Raw genomic sequence first — 25368 nt, 5'->3', positions numbered from 1 at the left:
CCTTTATTTATGAGTCAAATGTTGTAGCATATTCCTTTAGCAGGTCTGAGCTAAGTCCCCGAAAGCAGAATAATGTTCAAAAAAAGGACTTTCCCACTGCCCAAGGCACCTGCTGTACCTGCTTAAGGGAAGTTCATGTGGCCCCTGGCCCAGCTGCTGGGCTAAGGCGCACCAAGGCGGAGGCTGGATTTCCAGGGAAGCTGCCGCCTGCTCTGTCCCTGGCCCTCATTGCTGAAACTGTGCCCGTGTAAACCCAAAGGGATATATATGTATGGTAGTCATATCTATGTCAACGGTCTTTGTTTTTAAGTTACAAATTTGTTTTTAACATTACTATCATCTTCATGTGTTTCCATTAAAGGGAAACTAGCCATTTACCATTTTAAAAGTCTCCTGCTGAGTCTGGAAATCAGGCAGCAAGAGAAAGCCAAAAAGCATTGCAGAGAAACGTGTCCAAGCTGTCTACAGCCTTGCCTCCACCTTCAGCAGCGGAGGGCCTGGCTGCCTTGGGTTCCCCCAGGGCCTCCAGCACTGCCTCCTTCCTCCCCCTGGAACTCTGGGATCTCCAGGTGCTGCCAGAGGCATGGCCTTGGTTACAGAGGGGGATCCTCCAACAGGGCCAACTTGGAGTCCTTTCTGTTGTGAAGCTGGCCAGGCATGGCTCAGTGAACCTGTGGGCCTGGCCTCCCGTTGACCTCAGTGCCTTTTGTTTCAGAGAGACAGGAGCAGGGCGTGTTTGCATGAAGCTCTGCTGCTGACTTGCTTCTGCCAGGAAGTGGACAATGGCGGTGTGGGAGAGAAGGCCAGGGGAGCCCTCACTTCGAGCATAGGGTGAGGGTTACACACCTCCTACCCATCTGGGTTCCTAGGCTTTGACTTCCCAAGAAGTAATATCAGCACATTGACAGGGAGGATCAGATTCCTGACTCTGAATATTTGTACTGGCGCCTTGTTTAGGTTCAAGCTTAAAATAATTAGCCAGACAATTCCAGCAAGTAGCCAGGACTGCAGAGATGCTCCAACACAGAGGGAGAAGGACTTGCCATTCTCAAAAACAGAGTTGGCTTTCCCATCCAGCCTCGGAGTGACCATTTCTTTGCTGCCCTCTGCCTTCCTAAGTCCCTCTTGGGTCAGTTCCAACCCAAGCTTTGTGTAGCCTCCGAAGTTTCTTCCTTTACTAAGGCTGAGTCCATACTGCCCTATTCCCAGAGGAATGCTGACCCCTTGTCATAAACACTGTGTGTCATCTTCAGAGCTACAAAAGCAACATGAGCTAGAAACAATTTTTTAAGCCACAAAAACCCTGGTTATCTGCCATCTCATGCTCAGCCTTATCACTTTCCTCCCTTAAAAAAAAAGTAAATCACTCTCCCTGCTGTATATTAAAGGAAGCAGGTAGAGAGAATCCCTTTCCCTTTGTCCTGCATGTCTCTGACCTTAAGAGAAGGCATGGCTCCTGCTGCAACTGCTGAATGCTGCTGAGACCCTCCCTTGATTGGGATGGCTATTTTATTTTTGAGAAGGAAAAAAAAAGTCATGTATATATATATATGTATACAGGCATATAGCTATATATAAAGATGTAAGGGTGTTAATGAAATAAGATAATTATGGGAAAATTCAGACTTTAAAGCACAGTTAGACCCAGGACCCATGCTGAGGTCTGAGCCTCTGGAAGGCGTGTAGAGTTTCCTTCCCTCCCAGAGGTGGGTGTGACTGCTGGTAGTGCCTTCTATGGTCGTGTTGCCCAGTGTATAAGTGTTTGTTCCAAGGATATTTTCTTTTTAATTGTCTTTCTTATATGGGTTTTAAAAAAAAGTAATAAAAGCTTGTTGTAAAAATGATTCACAATGGAAATGTCTTCCTTGAACTTCACGATCTTATGGAAATTGGGAGCTGGGAGAGAAGGACTAGACATGATCACACACTTCTTGGCAGAGCCAGGTTTTCTTTCACCAGTGAGCCAAGGAATGAAGGCTACCGTTCAAATAATTTTTAGAAACCTGTCTAATGTGTGGGCTGGAGGGTGCTGCCTGGGTGAGCAGCTATTCTATCTCTTGAGAACCAGAGAGGTAGGGGGACCTGTTACAGAAGCAAACAGAGAGTTAGAAAAGAGCAGAGGTAATTGGGTGCGGTGGCACACACCTGAAATCCCAGTGGCTTGGAGGCGGAGGCAGGAGGATTGTGACTTCAAAGCCAGCCTCAGCAACTCAGTGAGGCCCTAAGCAACTCAGTGAGACCCTGTCTCTAAATAAAATACAAAATAGGGCTGGGGATGTGGCTCAGTGGCTGAGTGCCCCTGAGTTCAATCCCCAATATCAAAAAAAAAGCAAGAGAAGAGCTTTCTGCGGCCAAGGATGTTTAAACACCAGGATGGGCCACTAAGTTAGAAATGGATATTCTATTTCTGGAATTATCTAAAAATGAGATAGATAGGAATGTGTCCTTGTAAGTTTAAGATCACTTTACCATGGAGGAAGAGAGCTGAATCAGATGATCAAAAAATTCCTCACCTTGGCATCCTCTGACTCCAACAAAAGAACATCTCAGTAATCATGGAAATAGCACATAAGTTATTAAAGAAAAATTCTTGCCTGCCTTCCAGTACCGATCATGGATCATGCAATGGATGGGGCGGGCCCTAGGGCTACAGAGGCTCTTCAGAGCTCATCTAGTTCAGCTATAGAGGAGAATACCCTATCCACCAGCCATCCTTAGAATTAGCCAGTTATTGTGCACATCTGCAACACCTGTTCACCCACACCTCCATGATGTGTATTTCAAAGATTCTGCCAAAGCATGGAATGAAGAAGCTTCTGCTTTTTACAACTCAGTTTGTTACAGCATGGGGCTAGTAAGCTCAAAGTTTTAAGTTTAACCTTGTTACAGATTACTTGGCCTAGCATATAGCTAAAGAATCATTATACAGTCTAACTCTACCCTGCCCTCTTAACATCTCCATGCTATTCACAGGTGGCGGGGGGCGGGGGGGGGATGTGACTCAATGCAAATGTGTCACCATTACTGGAAAAAACATTTACAGCACAGGTCTCGACAGCACCCTGTCATGGCAGAATTCTGTGCTGATCACGATTAAGAGTGAACACTCCTTACTGGCTTTGTGTCTTTAACAGGGATTAACAAAAGACAACCTCTGTGAACCTTCAATACCTCCAAGATTGTGCAAAACAGATCATGTTTGTAAGGAACTTTGTACAGTACCACAAGTTATTTGTATTCATATTAAGGACCTTATTTTGTTCTACTGTACATATTCTACTCCCTCAGATCAGATTCTGGTTTTGTGGTACTATGATCCTCTTTGGGGTCAGTTTCTAGAAGTCCTTTTCTGGTTCTATATGCTCAAGCCAGTAGAGATAGTACTAGTGAAATTAAGGACTTGATTTACCAGTGGAAAAGGCTATTCTGGAATTGAGAGCAAACGGTGGGGGACCCCATACACATCTTCACATTCATCTCTTTCCTCCTTTTCAAGCCTCAGATGGGTAATCTGTGGAGGCTGTGAATGGCCTTACAAGTCTCAGTTTTTTAAAAAAGTGAGATGGGAAAGAAAAAAGGAAGTATATTGAAGTGTAATTGTTTCTTGATGGTAAAATCAAGAACTATTTAAGGAGTTTAGTGCCACTCTTGTTCCTATAGTATGAGGAGAGCTATGGTCACAGAAATGACTTCTACTAACTGAGGAAGGGGAGAACAATGGTTCTGGATATTTTCTGGCATCCAGTGATCCCTTTAGAAAAAAGCATGGTTCCTTTCTTAGGAAAATGTCATACGAATCTTGTTCAGCATTTCACGGAGTTCGTGGACTTTCTGAAGACCTCTTCTGTGAACCCCAGGCTAAGAAGGCAGGGCTAAAGAAGGCATTTGTGGGCTAAGACTCTTCACTGTAGCAAAGTTCTCACCTCGAAGTTACATTATAAATCTAGTTGTTAGTGGCAGTGTGCTAAAGTTGGGGGAAAATCACCGTCATACAGAAACCCATATTGTTATGTCTTTCTATCCTAAATCTGATGCAATTTAGAGTCAATTCTTTCCTCTGTTGCCTTGATTGATGGCCAAAGACAGGTTCTACTTTCTGAATGACTAACTTTTAGAGATGTGAAGGAACTGTGTGGGGATTAGGAGGTTAACTAGGTAGTAGGAGCAGATAAACAAGAGGCCATGAACTATTTGGGAGAGGGGCTTGAGAAACAGAAAGTCCTCACCTGCCTGTACTTTGAATGGGGTATTCTAAATTGAAAGCAGGAGCCAACTGAACATCAAAACCACCTGAATGGAACAAAAGCACCACACAGCAGCTTCTTCTGTTGATTTCAAGTGCTTCTGACTTTAAAAGTTAGTACATTTTTCATTAAGTGGAGGAAACAAGAAGGGAGTCAGATTTAAATCAGGATTTAAATTTTTGGTAAAGAATTATATTTTTTATTCACAAAATCTGAAAATGCTCATATAAATTACCAGCTCAGGGCTTGGATTTCCACTGGATCCACTGCATGAAACAATAGTGTGTCACTTCTTCTTGCCAGGTTTGGGGGCCTTTTCTAGGCCTTGGATGTGTTTTCGAGGGAGATGATATTCTTCTACAATCCAAAAAGCAGAAACTGCTCAGTGGAGCAGGAACTCACTCTCCCGCTCCCCACCAGCCCTACCATGATTTCTCCTTTGTCTCACAATGTCACTCCTTGGCCTAGTCCATAGCCCACACCAATCTCCCAGTCCTCTTTGCCCCAGTATTCTTGCTATCAAGACTCTGCTCTAATGATTCCCAACTTGGGATATGTTTGTCTACATCCAGCTGAAGCTCATCTTCCTGGGGCTGCCTTTTGAGATGGACCATTTACCCCACACCTCAAAGCCCAAGTTCATTCTTCAGTAATTTTCATATGGCCATCTGCCTTCCAGGTTCACTGGAAAATAGTACTTCTAGTTTTCTTATGGAAGAGAATGTATGTGACTGTGTTCGACTGTGTGCCTGTCTATTTTCCCCTGTGATTCTACTCAGCACCTCTCACATGGGTCTCTTCACATGAAGGGGCTCAAACCTGCAAGTCAGTTCTTGGTACTTTCTAAGATCATAAAATAAGTTTGCTTATTGAGCATTTACTATGTGCCAAACCCCAAAGATGTGACAAGCATGAAAAATACAAGGTCTCTGCCTCAAGGAATATAGTCTAACAGACAGCTCAGACATTAGAAAGTATTAGCCAAGCTATGGACACCAGCCAGAAATATAAACACAATTGGGAAGTGCTACCCTAACCATTTAAAAAATGCTCATTTAAGGAAAAGGACAGGGCCCCTGAGGTGGGCCAATGAGGGCAGGCAGATTCAGGCTGTGGAAGGGCATGTGAGCCAAGGGGACAGTCCAGGTGAATACAGGAAAAGTGTGATATGCTTTCTGTATTTGGGGAACAACAAAGGATTGGCAAGACTGAGGCTGAGACAGTGTGGGAGCCATGAAAAGCCTGGGGGAAAGCTTGCGGTCAGGCTAGGACAGACTAGGTAACAAATTCAGGAGTTAACTCTGAAGGCACTGAAGAGGCATACAGAGTTTTTTAGAGGGGAGTGATGTGAGCATATTTGTTTTAGAAAGCTGACCCGGGCAGTGCTACGGAGAATGATTTGAATTGAGACAAGCAGGAGGCTGGCCGGGTGACCCAGTGGGGTAGAAAGAACTTGGGTTCTGGAGAATGAACACATTCTAAGCCCAGGTACAGCACTTAAGTCAGGTGAACTCAGGGCAAGTTAGTGGACCTCTCTGGGCCTCAGTTTCCTCATTTGCAATCCTTTGGCAGCATTATGATTAAGGAGCTGCCTGCCAAAAGTCCAGCAAAGTGCCGAGCATAGTTTAGGTGCTCAATAAATGTTTTATAGAAAAGGGAGGCTCAGGGAGAAAATAAATGTATATGGTTGAAAAAGTGTTGAATTAGGAAGGGACAAAGATCTGGTTCAAACATTGGTTTCACCCCTTGTCAGCTGCTAAAATGACATATACACATGTGTATGTAGGTATGCTTCTCAATTTATGATGGGGTTATGTTCCTCCAGAAAAACATTGTGAATGGAAAATTTGGTTAAATCAAAAATGCATGTATTATTGGGGCTGGAGATGTGGCTCAGCGGTAGCGCGCTCGCCTGGCATGCGTGCGGCCCGGGTTCGATCCTCAGCACCACATACCAACAAAGATGTTGTGTCCGCTGAGAACTAAAAAATAAATGTTAAAAATTCTCTCTCTCTCCTCTCTCACTCTCTCTTTAAAAAAAAAAAAAAAAAAAAAAAAAAAAAAAAAAAAATGCATGTATTACACCTAACCCACCAAATACCATAGGTCAGCAGCACCATCCACTGGAGTACCTGCTGCTTGCCTCTGTGATCACATGGCTGATTAGGAGCCTTTCAAGAGAGTATCGAGGAGATATAGCGATCCCAGGAAAAGCTCAAAATTCAAATCCTGAAGCACAGTTTCTACTGAATGTGTATCACTTTGGCACATTGTGAAGTTGCACGACTGGTAAGACAAGGACCTGTGTGTGTGTGTGTGTATACATATATACAGGTATCAAGATAACTACACCAAGGTGAGTTGGCAGGAAGATCTTTGCCAAACTAGCCCAGTGCCAATGCTCTTTGGAGGAGATGCTCACCAAGCAACAGCCAGCCAAGGTGGTGCACCTGGTTTCCCTGGATCTGCACCTGCAGGCTGTCCTTGGAGCCGGGGGCAGGAGTGACGGTGGTGCTGGCCTGGCATCGTTGCTGGAGGATGGCAGCCACTGAGTATGGGTCCAGACCATAGGGTTCCAAGTTCCGGACCACAGTCACCTGAGGTGGGGTGGACAGTGAGGACAGTGGACTGATGGTGGTGCTAATTGCACATCCTCCCCTCCATAGGGCTTTTCAGAGCCTCAATAACCTCCTCACCCTCAGTATTCTCTGAGGGTTCACCATCCTTATCACCACGGTACTTTTCTTATTTTGTGCTTCTAAAATGATTCTCTCTACTCCAACCAATTATTATTTTTATTTTTATTTATTTTTTTGGTACTGGGGGTTGAACCCATAGGCCTTTAACCACTAAGCCACATCCCCAGCCCTTTTTAATATTTATATTTTAGTTTTTAGAGACAGGGTCTCACTAAGTTGCTGAGGCTGGCTTCCAACTCACAATCCTCCTGCCTCAGCCTCCTGAGCTGCTGGGATTACAGGTGTACACCACCAAGGTCTGTTCCATCTAATTATTGTGTTATATATTTAGGGGGATAGATACTCTCTATCCACATATAACATATGATGTATACTTCTTTACCATGGAGAATTTAAAACATAAATAAAAGTAGAACTAAACCTCATCTGTACCCAATATCAGTTTCAACAATTAGCAACTCATAGTCAACCTCGATTCATGCGCATCCCCATTCATTCCCAACTTCTCCAGTACTTTAAAGTAAATCCTTCCAGCAAATCCTTATTTCACCTATAAATATTTCAGTATTAACTTACAAAAGATAGGGATCTTTTTAACATAAAAATGAGGGGACTAGGGATGTGGCTCAGTGGTAGGACACTTGCCTGGCATGTGTGAGTCCCTGATTTTAATCTCTAGTACTGCCAAAAAAAAAAGATAACTTAAAAAAGAAACAATAATCACATGTATAAATAAATTAACAATAATTCTTCTAGATAGCAACAGTTGCACTTTTCTATTTTTATCAACTTCACAAATAAGAATGTAGCATTCATGTAATAAAGAAATATATTAATCCTTTTTTGAAGTTATTAATTTTTATTTTGGTACCAGGGAATTTATTTTGGTACCTTACCACTAAGCTATATCACCAGTCCTTTTTTATTTTTTGAGATAGTTCTTGCTAAATTGCTGAAGATCTCACTAAATTGCCAAGGTTGGCTTCGAACTTGTGATCCTCCTGCCTCAGTCTCCCAAGTCTCTGTAATTATAGGCATGTGCCACCATGCTCAGCTATCCTTTAAAAAAAAAAAAAAAAAAACCACAATTCTGGCCAGGTGTGGTGGCTCATGACTATGAGCACAGTAACTCAAGAGACTGAGGCAGTAAGATTGCAAGTTTGAGGTCAGCCTCAGCAACTTAGTGAGACCCTATCTCAAAATAAAATAAAAGGGCTAGGTGTAGCTTAGTGGTAAATCACCCCTGGGTTCAATCCCTATTATCACCACTGCCTCCCCAAAATAAACAAATAAAATACACATGAGGTAGCCAACTCCCTCCCTGATGCATGAATCCCCAACTATACCTTCTCCCAACAAGTGATCACCTAATCTTTGCTTAGAGACCTCCATAAAAATAACTACTTCATGAAGCATCAATTTCAATTTTGGACAATTCTAATTGGCATTTTAATAGAAAGTTAGTGTTTAATACATTCACATACAACATAAATTGTTTAGTATAATGTATGGCACATAAATAATAAAGTGACTTCCTAATTATTATTAAAGCTATTATGACTGGTTGTCATTTATTGACTGCTTATTTGCCAAGTACTATTCTAAGTGCTTCACTCATGTATATCTTTCATTGGATCCTCATAAAGTAGGTATTACACAAGGTAGGTATTATCTCCATTTTTTACATAAGAAAATTCAGACAAAAGGAAATAAAGTAACTTGCTTGAGGTCAAAAAGTGAGGCAAAGGCTGTATTTGTACTCGGGTCTAATTCCAAAGCACATGCTTGTAAACATATGCTTCTGAAAAGTTCTCTTTTGAACTTAAGTTCAAAACAGGTATCTGGATTCCTACCCAATAATCCTATGTCTGTCTTCTCAAGGCATACAGAATAAGAGCACCACTTTTGCAAAGGACAGCTTTTCACATATTTGAGGATAGATACTGTTTTTTCACCACAACTTTGTGTGGTCAAGCTAAATATATTCAGTTCCTCAGCAATTTTTTATTTTATTTTATTTTTTCATTGAGGAAGGCCCAAGAAATAATAGAACATGTTGTTAAGGAGTGAAAGCCTATAATGTAATACCAAGAAAAAAAATTTTTAAATAAAATCTTGTTTTCTTTTGGAAACAGGTTCTAAGCAAGTTTCCTAGCACAAAATCCTAGTGGGCAATAAGGAAACAGGGTCAGCTCAACCTATTATACAGCATCTGGCCCAGGTTTCAGGTCAGTCTAAAAACTTCTAATCATACTAGAGAGACTAGAACTCAGCAGGGACATTAAATCCTCCTCCTCAAACTTTATGTCTTTTTAAAAATTACCTTTTTATTAGAAGCCCTCTGTGCAAGGGTGATTTCAATTGGACAGATTTTCCCTTTCTTCACAATGGGCTCTTGTCCAGGAAAGGTCACTTGATAGGCAGGCTGTAATTTTTCCAAACACCTGAAATGAGAATTATGAGTCATAAACTGATTGAGCCAACAGAACCCATCTCATCATACTGCACTACCAGCAGGCGCGTGGGTGTAAGCAGATCTTGTAGATAGTGGTTTGCAACTTGGCTGTGTGTCGGAATCATTCAAATCACCTAGGGAGCTGCACTAATATAGTCAGTATTTCTGACCAGGCATGTATATCTTTTAACACTCCCCCAGTGAGCAAAGTTGAGACCCAGGGAGCATCAATGACTTTAGATCCTGCAAACTGTCCATGGATCTGGCCTTCTGAGACTCTGCGAGTCTCAAGAACATACCTCACCCAGCTTTGCCTCTGAGTACGGCTTCACATTTTTAACAAGTTTTAATAATGCGTTTTTTATAGAACACTTTTATCACAAGGAATTTCTACCACTTACCTAATCAAATTTTCTCCTGGTGTCATACAAATCAGAATCGACACACTTTTCTATAAAGAGCTACACAAAAAATATTTTAGGTTTTATAGGCCATCTGGTCTATACCAACTACTCAATTCAGCCATTATAGCAAAGCATTTTGCAGACAACACATAAATGGGTACAGCTGTGTTCCAATAAAACTTAATTTACTGAAACAAGTAGCAGGCAGGTTTGGCCTACAAGCTGTAGTTTGCTGACTCCTGATATAAATTATTTTTAGTTATGGTTCTATGGAAAAGAACTATTAAGAATCTTTCCTGGGCTGGGGTTGTAGCTCAGTTGTAGAGTGTTTGCCTAGCATGTGTGAGGCACTGGGTTCGATCCTCAGCACCACATAAAAATAAATAAATAAAATAAAGGTATTGTGTCCAACTACAACTAAAAAAATATTTTTAAAAAAATAATTATGTTCCTTTCCTTTCTTCCTCTTAAATTTTTGTATGTCTTGTCAGCTCCAATTGTCCCAATGCACCTCCACATTAGAATTGCTCAAGCCTGTGTATATGTACACTGACATGATTTGAATTACAGAAAGAAAGACATAGACTATGAGAATGATGATGTTGAAATTCAACATATTAGATATTAAGTGGAAAGGAGAAAAAAGTTGGAGAGGGGCAGCCAATCTATTACCTGGTCAGGAGACTGTCCCATGGAAGCTTCACGACTGTGTGCTGTTCATCTTTCTCTAAGATGCAATCACAAAGGATGGGATCCAATTTCACCAGACTATAGAGAAAGAAGAAACAATACAGAAATCTAAGACTCAAGCCTTCTGATCCAAGAGCTGACTCAAAATTTCTCTCATGTCTCCTTTATTGTCATTTAGGATGAGTCTGAGTTGTAGAAAGAGTTTATCAGGCAGGATGCTCTATTGGTGCAAATGCAAGTTCACTTTCCTAGGAAGAAGAACAGGTTGAGAAAGGGAATGTGGGATAAGATAAATCTGAAGACCGGGATTCTGAGTTCAGTTCTGCTACTAACCAACCATGGGACCACAGCTTTCTAGGTTTAATTTCACAGTAAGCTGGCAAGGAAGGAAGACAGAAAGCAGGGAAGTAAATACTAACTACCCCAGTCTGATCATTACACCCTGTACACATGTATTGAACTATCACACACTACTCCATAAATTTGTACAATTAAAATAATAACCTAGCGCTCAGGGTATACTCAGTGGTAGAACACTTGCCTAGTGTGAGTGAGGTCCTAGATTCTACCCCAGCACCACAATCAATCAATAAATATATCAATAAATAAAAGTAAGTAAACAAAGTTAAATATTTAAAAAAGAGAGCATTAAATCAGGCTGGGGAGTCTCAACTTTCTAAGCATGACAGTATCTTTTTAAGTAAAAAACAAAAAAATTAATGGCACTCTCTCCATCTGGTAGCATACTCTCTATGTCCACTTATTATGAAAATAATATTTAAAAAAAGAAAACAATACCAAAAAGCTACAATGATTTCAGATAAAATTTGTTTGAATTGTGGCTTCTTTGTTTTCTATTTCAAAAATTCTATGGCTACAGAATGACTAGTCCTTTATAAGGCTCTTTTTTAAAAAATTATTTTTGGTGTATAACTATACATAATAGTAGGACTAGCTGTTATGTATTTGTACATGCACTTAACATAGGTTAACAGTTTTTTAAAGTGAATTCTATTCTTCACAACAGCCATGTGCACTTAAAGATCAGAGGTGGATGTACACGAGGAGGTACTGTTTACTCAGTCTGTAGTCAATGTTGACAATACTCACAGATCTGAGCACCCTAGCTAACAAATCTAGATGCCCACAGTCTGTGGTTTGGAAACACTGGTCTCCCTTGTTTGTAAGATGCTGAGATTTTCTATGCCCCAGCCCAGACACCCTCCCCAAGTGTATCTATGTCTGCTGAAGATGCCAACCTATAAAAGAAAGATATCATTTTCCTCCTCCACTCACTTTTTGTTGTGTGTATCTACCAGCTCATTTTTCTTGGCATAGTCAATGATGATCGTTCGGACCTCATTGCTCTCAAGAATGCTCCCCTTCCTAGGAAAGGAGAAATGACCAGGGTTAATGTGAGCTGTGCCAGGAGACAAACTGCAAATACCCAGACTCACTCCCTGCTCAGCAGGACACTTTCCTTGATTGGTTTTGACCTCTATTTTCTTCCCTTTTCCTGACCAAGGCAAGTACAACTCTGTGAAGGAAAACTACAGAAGGAAACAGACTTATTCTCTCATTCATCTTAGTGCAAAGAAACATCCTTGTGGAAGAAGGCTTGAAGCTGGATTTGGGAGGATAGGAGACAGGGGCAGAGCAGGTTTTGCCAATCACAGAAGAACACTACTCAGGTTGAGAGAGAGGAAGTGTAGGCCAGAACACCACACAGGCAGAGCAGTGCTGCTCTCCAAAAACTCACTTGTGGCCAGACTCCTGGAAGAGCAGGGTCATGCTGGCTGGGACACAGTAGAGGGGTTTTATGTCTGGAGGGTGATAGGGCTGTTCCCTGCTACCCTCCTGGACAGTCTGGGAGGTCGGGGAGGGTTCGGGTATGATGAAAGATGTGATCCTAAAACCCAGCAGAAGGAAAGAAAAAACACATTTTATACTAGTATCTTGGCAATCCCCAGTCCGTGGCCCAGGTGCCCCAGGGCCCGCTGCACTACAGTGGCCAGGCCCCCTGCACTCACCTTGGGTGCTTCCAGTCCACAGCCACAACGCTCTCCACCCCTTTGCTCAGCTCCTTCACCTGTATAATCTGCTCCTGCTGCATGTGCTGCAGGAACTTAGAGAGCTAGGGGAGACAGGGCCAGTGGGAGGGGACTTCATCAACTCCACAAACATACCGAGCATCTTGGAAGTGCCTGACCAACCTAGGTGGGAACTGGAGGCTACAAGACAGTCCTTGCCCTTATTTAACTATGTATAGGGAGGCCTTTGCCATGCAGATCAGGGACAAGAAATTGCAAGAAACTTACAGGGGTATTCTGTCACAAATCTAATTAGATATAAAGGGGTCAAAGAGGGGAGAGGGTGCCCCCCAATCTGGCTCAGCCCAGGAATGTGTTTATTCTCCCTTAAATAAAAAACTTAATTCTAGCCTGAGCCCTAGTGTCCATCATATGTCCCTCCACAACTCTATGTGGGTATGCAGAGAAGGCACCTGCTTACCTTTTTGTAGCTTGACTTCTTTATGTCCAGCTGTCGTCCTTCAGGGCTGATGGCAGATGGAAAAGGCAAGTTAAGCCAACAGAGCAGTAATGGTGGGACCTGCCTGACATGAAGACAAAGGCTTTTCCCTCAGCCTTCTTCCAACACTCAGAGACAAGCCACTGTTCTAGAACTCTGCCTGATGGCAGCATTGGAGAGGAATGCCCAATAGCACTTTTCATAAAGATGCAGTGTTTCTGTGCTGTCTAGTATAGTAGCTATCTATGTGGCTATTAAGCACCTGAAATGTGCCTACTGTGACCAAGGACCTGAATTTTAAATTTTATTGTCTTTCAATTAATTTAAACTTAATTGGTCACATGTGGCTAGTGGCTATTGAATTGGATGTAGCTTCAGATTCCTCTCAACCCTTCCATGGCCTCAAATGTTCTACTTCAAAGTGAACCTTTCCAACAGCAAGGTCACACTGCGGACTACCAGATCTTGAGCAGCGTTCAACAAAGTTGAACAGGGTACACCCTGGAACCCAGTCCAGTAACATCTATCACTTACCCATTACCTATGGATGGTCAGAGTAGTGTAAATAGTGGAAAAAGAAGGTACAAAAGACTGACCTAAAATATTGAATCCCTGTTCTTTTACAGAAAAGATTCCTGTTATAGAGTAATTTGTTTGGGTGTAAAGAGTCCTAATGAAAGCTATAAATTTTTCCTCCCCTCTGAACTTAAACCTCTCCCAAAATGTCATATTCAACAGTAGCAGGGAGCCCTTCTAGAAGGTTCTCCAGTTTAACATCTCTCTTAAAGGATACTTAAGACTCCTTTCTCTGTTACTTATAACCCAGTAAAGTCAGGACAAATTACCAAGAATCTCTTCACATACTCTAGATGTCACACTTGCACACGAAGCCTTTAAAGCAGCCCACATGTTCATGGGAAAGAGACCAGATTAGAAACCACTTTTTAAAAACACAGCAAGAGTTGGGCACAATAGCACACATCTGTAATCCTACTATCTTGAGAGGCTGAGGCAGAAGGATTCCAAATTCAAGGCCATTCTGGGCAATTTACTGAAACCTTATCTCAAAATAAAATAAAAAGGGCTGGGGATATGGTTCACTGGTTCAGCATTTGCCTAGCATGTACAAGCCTTGGGTTTAATTTCCGGTTCTGGAAAAAACAAAGCAAGATGCTCAGAAAGAAGTTCAACCTTAGGATGAAAATGAATAAGCAAATTTCCTGAAATAACAGTATCTAATGAGTGCCTGTTATATAGAAGGCTGTGTAATTGTTATAGCCATTCAATGAGTACTAGAAATTAGGGCTCAGAGAAACCCAGTAACTAATTGAAATCTGCCTTGGTCAAATACCCTGAGGAGCTAGCAAGAGTGTTCACATAGCTGTCTTCTAAATCAAGCTTCTGTTCATGTGTAACATTGCCTTTCCTGATGGCCTATCATGGGTAAGGTGGGGTCCTCACACCTATTCTTCCTCTTAATGCAACCTGATATGGTCCACTTACTTTTCAGAAGTATGAGGGTGTGAAACATTCTAGAAGAAGTCTCCTGACAAAGAGGCTGCCTGGAGACTCTTCCTGTGCCTGAACATATTGACTAATACATGAGAAACAGCCCAGAACCACCAAAGCAGAGGCAGCATTCAGAGATCTTGGAAATTTCAAACTTCCATTTCTTAAACATCCTTCACTGGCTAAATTTAAGTTTTTAAAACCCAGAACCAAATCTGCTTACCAGATCCACCTTCTACTCCATTCTACCCACAGCATGTCATTCCACTAGTTCCTCATTAGCCCTGCTCTGCTCTGCCCTACTGCCAAGGAACAAGAGACCCAGACCCTGGCCCCAGCCCACATCAGTGCCTTCCATACCAGCAAGAAAACATGTGGCTGCCCAGCAAAGTGCTGGTGAGTAACGGAAGGTCAGCCTTTCTGACTCTGCATTTCAAAGCATGCAAGAAGCACTGCTGCAACAGTTCGTCCATTTGCTCTGCAAGGAAAAGACAAGAAACACATCCTTTATAGAACACCTGGTACAGTACAAGAAACCTCCCTGGCCCGGCTTCATCCCCAACCAACCCTTGGCTCTTGAGTAGGACCCACACCCAGGTACCAAAGTTCTCAGACTCTTGAGCACTGAACCTGTAAAGAAGGCTGACCCCCAGAGAAGGAGTTAAGCCACAAAGTCTCATAAAGCCAGGGGCATTCACTCAGAGAAATCAGACCCAGAAGAAACCCTAGGGGGCTCTCTAGCTGCAAACAGTCCAAGAGCTAGGGCAGACTGGCACGCAGGGAGACATGACTGGAATGAACTCCCAGAAAGATCACAAGATTACTGCACCACCTTCACCAAAAATAACTCTGCTGTGCTCTCCCAGAACATCAGTGCCACTCTAGTCAGCAAAGGAGGGGATGGGCCTTCTACCACCAGAGCCACACCTTGAAGAGGTCTGCTGTCTGTGGAGTCTTGGCTCAGGACCCCGGCACTGGTGTCTTCTGAGGCTTCTGAGAGGGACTTCTCCTCACATGCCTGATGAACCTCCCCATTTTCTTCCTCCTTCCCCTCCAGAGTCAGGCATCTCAGATCTTCCTGAAAGGTAGAGTCCACCTTCTCTTCACTAAGATCTGCAGGATCCAATACCAGTGGAGCAATTGAAGGTGGAGAGGACTTGTCTCCAGATCGCCTAGAAAAATCTTATATCAGAAACAGCAAGCAGCAGCCATAGCATTCCTGGTCAGGGAGGAGTTAGCTAGGAGCTCAGGCTAGCAAGAGCATCCTGGAGAGAGCAAAGGGCCTGGGCTCTTATCTCAATTCTTTCCATTCAATTATGGACCCAGAAAAATTCCAGGCCTTGGTTTCTGCATCTCTGAAATGAGGAGAATAATTCTTGCCTCCTCTTTAGCCCAAGGGAATAACCATATTATTAATAGAGCTCCTAAGACAGAGAAAGATTAAAGAAAGAGCTGCTTAAGATAAACCCATAAAATTACTTCTTTTATATGAGCAAAAAATAATAAACCATTTGAATTAAGTAACAAGATTAAGATTGCAAATGTATCTACAGTCCCGGTTTAGTGAACCCCAAACCCAGGGTTCAGTCTATGTAACAAAGTACAAATACCCAGACTACTCAAGGGATACAGAATCAGTGGCTTCTGTGTTAAATCAAATGCAATCTAACTTGCAAAGTCAAGATTACTATGGTTTATTCCCAAACCTCAGGAAGACAAGAAAAATAATTGATGCCACATAGCACAGTGTACAGGGAAGTAAAAGGCTTTAGCTTGGCCAAGATTATGTCAATCAAACCAAGTTTTAACTGATAGTTACAGCAAGGCTTATTAGCTTTTTTTTTTTTTTTTTTAAACTGGGGATTGAACTCAGGGGTACTTGACCACTGAGCCACATTCCCAGCCCTATTTTGTATTTTATTCAAAGACAAGGTCTCCCTGAGTTGCTTAGAACCTCGATTTTGCTAAGGCTGGCTTTGAACTCATGATCCTCCTGCCTCAGCCTCCCAAGCCACTGGGATTATAGGCATGTACCACTGCACCCAGTTAGCATTTTTAATAGTGACACCAAATTGTACATTTAAGCTATTCTGATTGGGTAAATTTAAAAATTTTTTTTAAATAATTTTTTTAGTTGTCAATAGACCTTTATTTTATTTATTTATTTGTGGCACTGAGAATCAAACTCAGTGCCTCACACATGCTAGGCAAGTGCTCTACCACTGAGCTATAAACCGAGCCCTAAAAACAAAGTGTTTTTAAGTTGGGGTGGAAGGTAGAGGCAGTTGCTGATAAAACAACTTAAGATATGACCTTGATTGCTATGGCCCAGACTGAGAATTAGAAAACAAATTTTTTCTAGGCGTGGTGGTGCATACCTACAATCCCAGTGACCTGGGAGACTAAGGCAAGAGGATCAGGATCTTAGTTCAAAGCCAGCCTCAGCAACTTAGTGACACCCTAAGCAATGCAGTAGGACCCTTTCTTAAAATAAACAATAAAACAGGGATAGGGTTGTAGCTCAGTGGTAGAGTGCCCCTGGGTTCAATCCCCAGTACACAAAAAGTCCTCCCAAAGCAATAGAACAACAATGAAAAAAGGTTCTAAGAGAACCCTCAAATATATGTTTAAATTTTTTTTTTAATTTTGCTAAAAGAGGCTAATGAGGTTGTAACCTCCAACAAAGTAGGGCTGAGCCAACACTTATAAAGTGAACAACCAAGACTGGACTAGAAAATGTAAGAAGAAATCTATACCAATAGGCCACAACACTTGGCTTAAAGACCGGTTTAATAATACTTTTGAGAAAAACACTATTTACTGTTTTCATTAAATAAGAAAACAAAATAAACAAAAGAAAAAAATTAAAAACAGGAAATGAACTAGCAGATGGCTCTGGAAAGCAACTGTTAGTCAGAATATTTTACTTCCATAATGAGAGATGAAGATCTTAGAATGGGATTGAATAATACAAGAGTAATCAGTCATCATCCTGGTGTCTAGAGTCTACCCTGCTTTTACTTGGATTCCAAAGTACTCATCTCAGAGTTAGATGCTAAGATGTCATCGCCAGACTGACTAGAACTAAAAAAAAAGGAATCACCCCTACTAAAGGACAGAATGGCCAACCCGGAGATCCTCTTCCAGGTCTAGGAGTCTAAAATTCACCCAGAAAATAAAATTCATTCCAATCTTTTGTCTGAACAGGCAAAAAAAGTTTTTCTCCCTCATTTGGCAAGGAAATGATGATCTGGGGTCAGCAATTTGCCTAAGGACCTGGCTAGAAACAATACTTTGCTATTTCTTAATCCCAGGTTCTGTCTCCACCTACCCCAGCTCCCTGTAAGCAGAAAAAACGCTGTACCCACCACAAGTGATCCTGGTAAGTGTGGAGCACAGAAAAGCCCCTTCCCTTCAGACCTGAAGTCAGCATCTCAGCAGTGGACATGGCAGCTACTCCGATTGCTACAGGGGCTCTAGGAAGAACAAGGCCAGAGACAAGGGTCAGGGAAAGTCTTCCAGGAGGGAACATATTCAGACTGTCTTTCCTCCTACGTGGCCACTAGTATCACAAAATTTTGAGTCACTGAGTCCACTCTCAATTTTCTTCAAATTATCTATAAATATTACTTTCAAATACTCTAGATCAAACATTGACCTTCTAAGTACTTCTCTCCTGACATGATCACTGGCTCTGTTTTATACCTATTATCAATTAAACCCAGGCATGCCTTAGAAGGGTAATGGGAGTTTCCTTCCTTTAATTTCAAAAATATAAATGATCTCCTCTACCTTAAAGAAATTATAGCCATCATCCTATAAGGAAGTTCTCTGGAGGAGAAATCTATACTAATAGGACACAAAAAGTTGGCTAAAAGACCAGCTACACACACTGGCTGAAATAAGCTGCCAGAGATAAGGCTGAGAGATGCCACAGGAAGGAGTTGATCAGTGGAGCTCATGAGAGAAGTTCCTTCTGAGTTGGCTCTTTACCACAGGGCTTGCCCTATGTAACTGAACATCTAAGAACGGTGTATTGCCAGGATACCCAAAGCCACATTTCCAGTAGCAGCAAAAACTCCCAAAACCCAAGTGAGAAATGTCTGTCAGCCTGGTGTTACTCAATGTTGATCACACATTGCCTGTGAAAGTGGGTGATCAGGTGGGTAATAGTTGGGGAATTCATAAGCCTGGCAAGGGAGCCTGGATTCAAGGGCAGAGATCCCAACAGCTGAACTTAAATTTTATTTTACTAAATGTGATGGCTTCACTTACTGTGCCTACAGGACCATATCTACCACAGAAACTTTGAGCCTGGTTTCTTTCCCAGTTCTTAAAAGAGGGGTCTTTTGATTCTACCCCACCAAGGTTAATGGCTCAATAACTCCAATCCTAAATGTGACTGTATTTTTAACAAACCCAGTGTGCCCCGATCAATACCCTGATCCATCCCCAAGCTCCAGCCCCATATATACCCTAAAAGCTAAACTGAACAGGCCAAATATCCATTTATATAGTTGAATATAATCTTGCAGGAGAAAACTAATGACACATGATTGTTTTCACCTGTATTTCTGTTATAGGTAAATAAAAAAAAGGTTTCTAGGTGCTTGGTTTAAAAAACGTTCAAGTGAAATGACTAGCTGAAATAAAGATCTTACATACTCAATCCTCTCATGTATACAACCTCTCCTTCTCTCAAAGAAGCAATGATTATCTAGGTATGGTGGCACATGCCTATATTCCCAGTAACTTGAGGCAGGAGAATCACAAATTTGAAGCCAGCCTCTGCAACTTAGATAGATCCTGACTCAAAATAAAAAAGAGCTGGGGATGTAGCTTAATAGTAGAATGCTCCTGGGTTCAATTCCCAGTATCACAAGACAATCAAGCAATGATTAAAATAATGAGATGTCATTTTTCATTTATTAGGACAACAAGATAAAAATGACCCATCAAATCTAGTGTTGGTGAGAGTATAGAAATAGACTCCATATGTGCTATAGGTAGATGTTATGGTTTGGGTGTGAGGTGTCCCCAAAAGGTGCACATGTGAGACAATGCAAGAAGATTCATAAGAGAAATGATTGGGTAGTGAGAGTCTTAACCCAATCAGTGAATTAATTCCTTGATGGAAATTAACTAAGTGGTAACTGAAGGTGGGTAGAGTGTGGCTGGAAGAGGTGGTCACTAGGGGTATGCCTTTGGAGTATATATTTGGTGAGCTGAGCTTAGTCTTTCTCTGCTTTCTGATTATCATGTGAGCTGCTTCCCCATGCCACACTTTTCTGCCATGATATTCAGCCTCACCTTGGGCCCTGAGGAATAGAGTCTGCTGTCTATAGACCTAAGAGCTCGGAAACCATAAGCCCCCAAATAAACTTTTCCTCCTCTACAGTTGTTCTGGTCAGATCGTTTAGTCATAGCAACAAAAAGGCTGGCGAAAAGAGTAGGAATGAAAACTGTTACTGTTTTTAAAGGGAAGCAGAACACATCTTTAGCTTAACAGTTCTACTTTTCAGTATCTGTTCTAGAAAAATATTGACACTGGAGTCCCTAGAGGCATCAAGAAGATATTGTTTGTAAGAGAGACAAATTAGAGGCAACCTCAATGTCCACCAACATAGGAGGTGTCCACCACATAGCAGGTAAAAAGATTTGACAGAAATCTTTTTATACTGAAATGGAAAATGTCCACACTGTATAAGTGAAAAACAAAACATAAACATCATTATTTTATATTTCTCAATACATGTATTCCAAATCATGTTTTGTTTTATTTGAAGTGCTTAAAGCCAGGGCCTCTGCCAGGGGTGTGGTGCACACTTGTAATCTCAACAGCTCTGGAAGCTGAGGCAGGAGGGTCAAAAGTTTGAGACCAGCCTCAGCAACTTAGCGAGACTCTGTCTCAAAATAAAAAAATAAAAAGGGTGGAGATGTGGTCGTATAGCTCAATATCCTTGGTCCCAAATAATAAAACAAAGCCCAGGGCCTCATATATATATGCAAGGCAGGCACTCTACCACTGAGCTACACCCTCGACTCCAAATCATGCATTTTTATACACAGATATATGAATTGAAAAGAGCACATCAAAATGACAATGGCTACTTCAGCTGGGTGTGGTGGTACATGCCTGTAATCCCAGTGGCTTGGGAGACTGAGGCAGGAGAATTGTGAGCCAGCCTCAGCAAAAGTGAGGTGCTAAGCAACTCAATAAGATCTTGTCTCTAATAAAGTACAAAATAGGGCTGAGGATGTGTCTCAGTGGTTAAGTTCAATCCCCAGTACCTCCCCTCCAAAAAAAATGATAATGGCTACTTCTAGAAGAAAAGAATTTGAGATGAGGGGGTCTTTTAATTTTTCAGAATTGCTCATACTTCTTAACTTATTTTTAAAAAGAAGCAGAAAGGTGATGGTTGACTCATATACAAATGTATTACCTACAGATGTACTAAAAATTACTCCATTATAAATTAAAATAGTAGGGCTGGGGTTGTAGCTCAGTGTTACAGTGCTCACCTAGCATGCATGAGGCACTGGGTTCAATCCTCAGCACCACATAAAAATAAAATAAAGATATTATGTCCCTCTAAAACCAAAAAATTAACTTTAAAGAATGAAATGTCACAAACTGAAGGAGCCTAGAAGACATGGTAACTAAACGCAATGCGCTACTTTAGGATGGATCCTTGAATGGAAAAAAGATACTAGTGGAAAAATATGTTAAAGTCTCTAGTTAACAGTATTGTCCCAATATTAATTCCTTAGTTGTGGTAACTACACTATGGTTATGTAAGATGTTGTCATCAGTGGAAGCTGGATAAAGAGTATATCAGAACACTGTACTATCTTTGCATTCTTCTAAAAAATCTAAAATTATTTTTTAAATAAAATGTTTTTTAAAGGCAGCAGTCACACCAGAGGCAAACACCCTAAGCCCAAATATACAGACACTCCACAGACTTACTGCCATGGTCCCGGTGGCTCACTATATGCTTCTTGCAGAAAGACCTGTTTTCTCTTTCAACCTTTCGTCTGTATGTTTTGGAAGTTGTCATTTCCCTTCATCTCCCTTTTACCTATGTTTCCCCCATGAAAGAAATAGTATATTTCTGCATGGTATAGTACCTGTTTCCCACCAAGGCAATGGCACAGAGGTCGCCCTTCTGTACCTGAGGCAGACCAGCAGGGGGCACCACTAATCCTGGCAGCATCAAATCTGCAGCAAGCAAAAACATCACAGCTTACTTTCTGCCTCCATCTCAATCCATATTTTACTTCATCATTTATTTATGAAATTGACAAAGAAACACTTATTAATTATCAGCTATGTTATTTATAATGAAAATTTTAAACAGCAACTTGAGTATCAGCCCTCACTTTAGGGGGGCCAATTGTCACATAGAAGCACCAGGTTGAGTGTCCTAGGCCATGATCTATCTTGTGCTAGTTCCCTAAATACAGTTTATTGACTTAAGTACAGTATATGGCAGTTCATGGTATACCTTAACATCACTTATATAAGGCTACAACAAAGTTGGACAGGCCCAGAGAACTTGTGGAACCAATCCACCAAGGGGTAAAAACAGGGGAAAATTTCTATTTTTCAACTATATGAACATAAGAAATGCGTAATTTATTTAGTTAATTGACCTTTACTAAGCAGTTTCAGGCAATAGCCAAAATTTAGGAAAATCCTCTTACCTGCTCCCCCAACCAGTTTTTCAAGTACCAGAGGCCATGTTGTAAAGGTTGGTAGAAGATCAGGATAGGACCACAGTGTGTACACTGTTCAAAAAAAGATCCAGAAGACACTATCAAAAGGTCAATTTGACAGGGAACTTGCATATTCACATTAATTAGAATACAGAAGGAAACTGAACTCTAGAGAAAGAGGTTCTAAGGGGGTGCCAAGAGCTTTCATTCTTGAGGAAAACAGAGACCTAAGGAACTGAGTGTCACCTGAGACCTGAAGGCACCCAGGTGCCTTCTGGATTGCGGCTGCAGAAAATGGTCCCAGTGAATTAAAATGGAGGCAGAGAACCAATGAGGCTGTCACTTATGACCTAAGAAGTAAGTGACCTAATAACAGAGTCAGTCTATAAGAAATTTTGAAATTTTTCATGTTTATTATTTTTATTCCATTTCTATAGTGATTAGTAGAGAAGCAGTGGTAGGGGTAGTGGTGGCCTACAGACTACACTGTTGAAGCCAATCTTACTGGAAGAAAAACCCCAAGCAACAAAGTAGATATCAGCAGCTATGGAAAAAAGGAGAGTGAATCCCTGAGACTGGTGACAAAGAGTGACAGCAAAGAATCCTAGACAAGGGCTGGGGTTGTGGCTCAGTGGCAGAGCACTTGCCTTGCACATGTGAGGCACTGAGTTCAATCTTCAGCATTACACAAAAATAAATAAACAAAATAATAATATTGTGTCCATGTATAATTAAAAAAATATTTTAAAAAAGAATCCTAGACAAACAGTCAGAGCCTAAAAGAGAATCCCTGTAAGATATCCCAACTGAAGCACATCAAAAGCTAGCTGGATATGTAGCTTAATTAATCCAGCTTCTTTACTACCACAGTATTTTTCTTCAGTATCTTAAGAAAGTGTTGTTAAAGCTAAGAATGGTGCTACATGCCTATAATCCCAGCAACTTGAGAGGTGAGGCAGGAGAACTGCAAATTCCAGGCCAATCTCAGCAACCTGATGAAGCCCTAAACAACTTAGCAAAACCCTGTCTCAAAATAAAAAGGGCGGGGGATGTGGCCCATAGGTAAAGTGCCCCTGGGTTCAATCCCCAGTACTAGGAATGAAGGTAGGAAGAATGGAAGGAAGAAAAATCCTGTTACAGATATCTTAAAGAATATTTCTTACATGCCCTGAAATTCCATCCTTTGCAAGAACATAGCTCTATCTCTTGTTAATCCACAGTGAACTCCTCTGCATCGCTCCTTTATTTCAGAATTTCCCTCTGTAACCCCTCCACTTTCTTTATTAGTTCTTCCCCCACACCTGCCACTCCTTTTTATAGCAGTTTCTGATCTTACAAGATCCAATTCTAGGTACAGTGGGTCTTGAAAGATCTTTAGGAATGGTATTGAGAGATTCTGTGCTTGTTTGATTTATGGGAGCCAGGCTAATGAAACAACAGAGGGAAGCATGGGTTAGGCAAGGACTATAGTAATGGCCATGCTGTTGCCATACCTGTTGGATACAGATTTTTCTCCAGTTCAAATAGGATGGGGTTACTGCCACTCATATAAACAGTCACTGCATCCCCTTTGTGAGCATACAGCTTCACAATGTTGAGCTCCTCCTTTCCAGGTATTAACACAGAAACCTGATCAGTTCCGAGGGTGGGGAAGGCAGATGTCACATCAGCCCGAAGTTTTCTCCTGCAGAAAAGCACACCAGTACCATAAATGCTACCTTACGGACTTTAATAAATATGGAGAATTCAGAAGACTCACTATAAAATCATACAGGCCAAGGAAAAACTGCCTAGTTTATTAGGCATACTCTTCCAAAATCCTATTTTCTCTCTCATCTAGTGTCTCATTTATTTTCACATATTCCTGGGCACATCTTTCCATTTTAAAGATAAGAAAACAGAAGCCCAGTGAACAACTAAAGTCATCTGACTTAGGAAACCCAGCCCTGCCCTCCTGATTCCATGCCTACACCTTCAGACCCAGTCCCTTCTCATGTTTGATACATCTGTTAGCTCATAATTAAATAGTTATACCATGGTACCAAGAATGATACCTATAGAACACTGGTTCCAAAATTCCTGATACAATAACTACTTGTGACACTGTCTGAATAGACATGATTCTTACCACATGTGCCTTATCCCCTCCCACCTCACCCTCCAGCTATCTCTCCCACGGACGTAATTCTCACACACGTTTCAGTTCTCGGACCCCCATCTTTCCCAAGGAGCTCTAAACTCTGTGGAGGGCAAGGGCCTTGAATTCCTTCATTTTTCACCCGCGATAACACCTTACAGTCTGCAGTCAGTAACGCTGAGTTATATTTTCTTTTAATCTCAATAAAATATGCAAAAGAAAGCCCGGAAGATAAATCAGGCTTCTTTTCATTCTCATCTTCAAAACGTAACTAACCTTTCCCTTTGTCTTCTCGGCCTCTGCCCCTTCCCCAGGTCATCTGACCGAGCCCAGGGAGGGCTTTAAGCCGATGGGGCCAGAGATGTCTGAGGCCTCGTGGGCAGAAACCCTTTAGCTCCCTCACCTGTCCGACCCCTTGATGGCCGTGTTGGACTTGACCCGAAAGGCCTTGGCGAACATGTCTGCTGGGGTAGCCGGGGGAAGACAAGAAGAACACAGAAACCAGAGAGTGTCAGGAAAGTGAGACCATGAAGCCTCCCCGGGCTGAGGCCCTGGGGGCAGCCATGCCGGGGGCCCCGCCGCGAAAAGTGCCCGGCTGGAAATCCGGGTCGCGCAGCTTTGCGGCCGTAGTCACTGCGGAGGCTGGCGGCCGCCCCTAGTGGCGAGGCCAGGAACTGAAGCAGGGCCAGGGAGGAGCCCGGGAACATCAAAGCCCAGGTCGCTCTGAGCCTGCGGGTCTCAAGGGACCCTACTGCACCAATTGAGCTTTTAGTTCAATCCTTCCAACCCATTAGCGTTAGATTCTGCGTTGAATAGAAACTTTGCAAGCTCTCATTCCAAATTGGCTCAATTCTGCATAATTAAATGAATTAAGTTTGCAGTCCTTTTGAATGCTTCTCTTCAAGTATTTTATTTAATAATGTAAAAATTGTATTGTAAACTAGAGGCCTCACCTAGGATATTCTTCTCTCTGATTTTTTTT

At 41.8% G+C, this 25368-nt stretch overlaps 1 protein-coding gene across 1 annotated transcript; it reads right to left on the bottom strand.

The window, feature by feature from the left end:
• Positions 1 to 4509: 4509 nt before the first annotated feature.
• Positions 4510 to 24995, bottom strand: Eif2d (eukaryotic translation initiation factor 2D). Its single transcript, XM_026387503.2, has 15 exons — positions 24790 to 24995; positions 23743 to 23933; positions 22238 to 22321; positions 21662 to 21752; positions 17899 to 18006; positions 15458 to 15702; positions 14891 to 15008; positions 13004 to 13049; positions 12523 to 12626; positions 12252 to 12401; positions 11789 to 11878; positions 10475 to 10570; positions 9267 to 9387; positions 6667 to 6841; positions 4510 to 4601 (listed from the first exon to the last, which is right to left on the bottom strand). Exons 1-15 carry the CDS (start codon positions 24843 to 24845, stop codon positions 4531 to 4533), a joined length of 1746 nt encoding a protein of 581 aa, XP_026243288.1. The 5' UTR covers positions 24846 to 24995; the 3' UTR covers positions 4510 to 4530.
• Between the last annotated feature and the right edge of the window lie 373 nt (positions 24996 to 25368).

The sequence above is a fragment of the Urocitellus parryii genome, chromosome 9 (genome assembly GCF_045843805.1).
Source record: "Urocitellus parryii isolate mUroPar1 chromosome 9, mUroPar1.hap1, whole genome shotgun sequence".
In the NCBI taxonomy this organism is placed as follows: Eukaryota; Metazoa; Chordata; class Mammalia; order Rodentia; family Sciuridae; genus Urocitellus; species Urocitellus parryii.
Note: the sequence above shows the minus strand (reverse complement) of the source record. Positions and strands in the feature narration are given on the sequence as shown.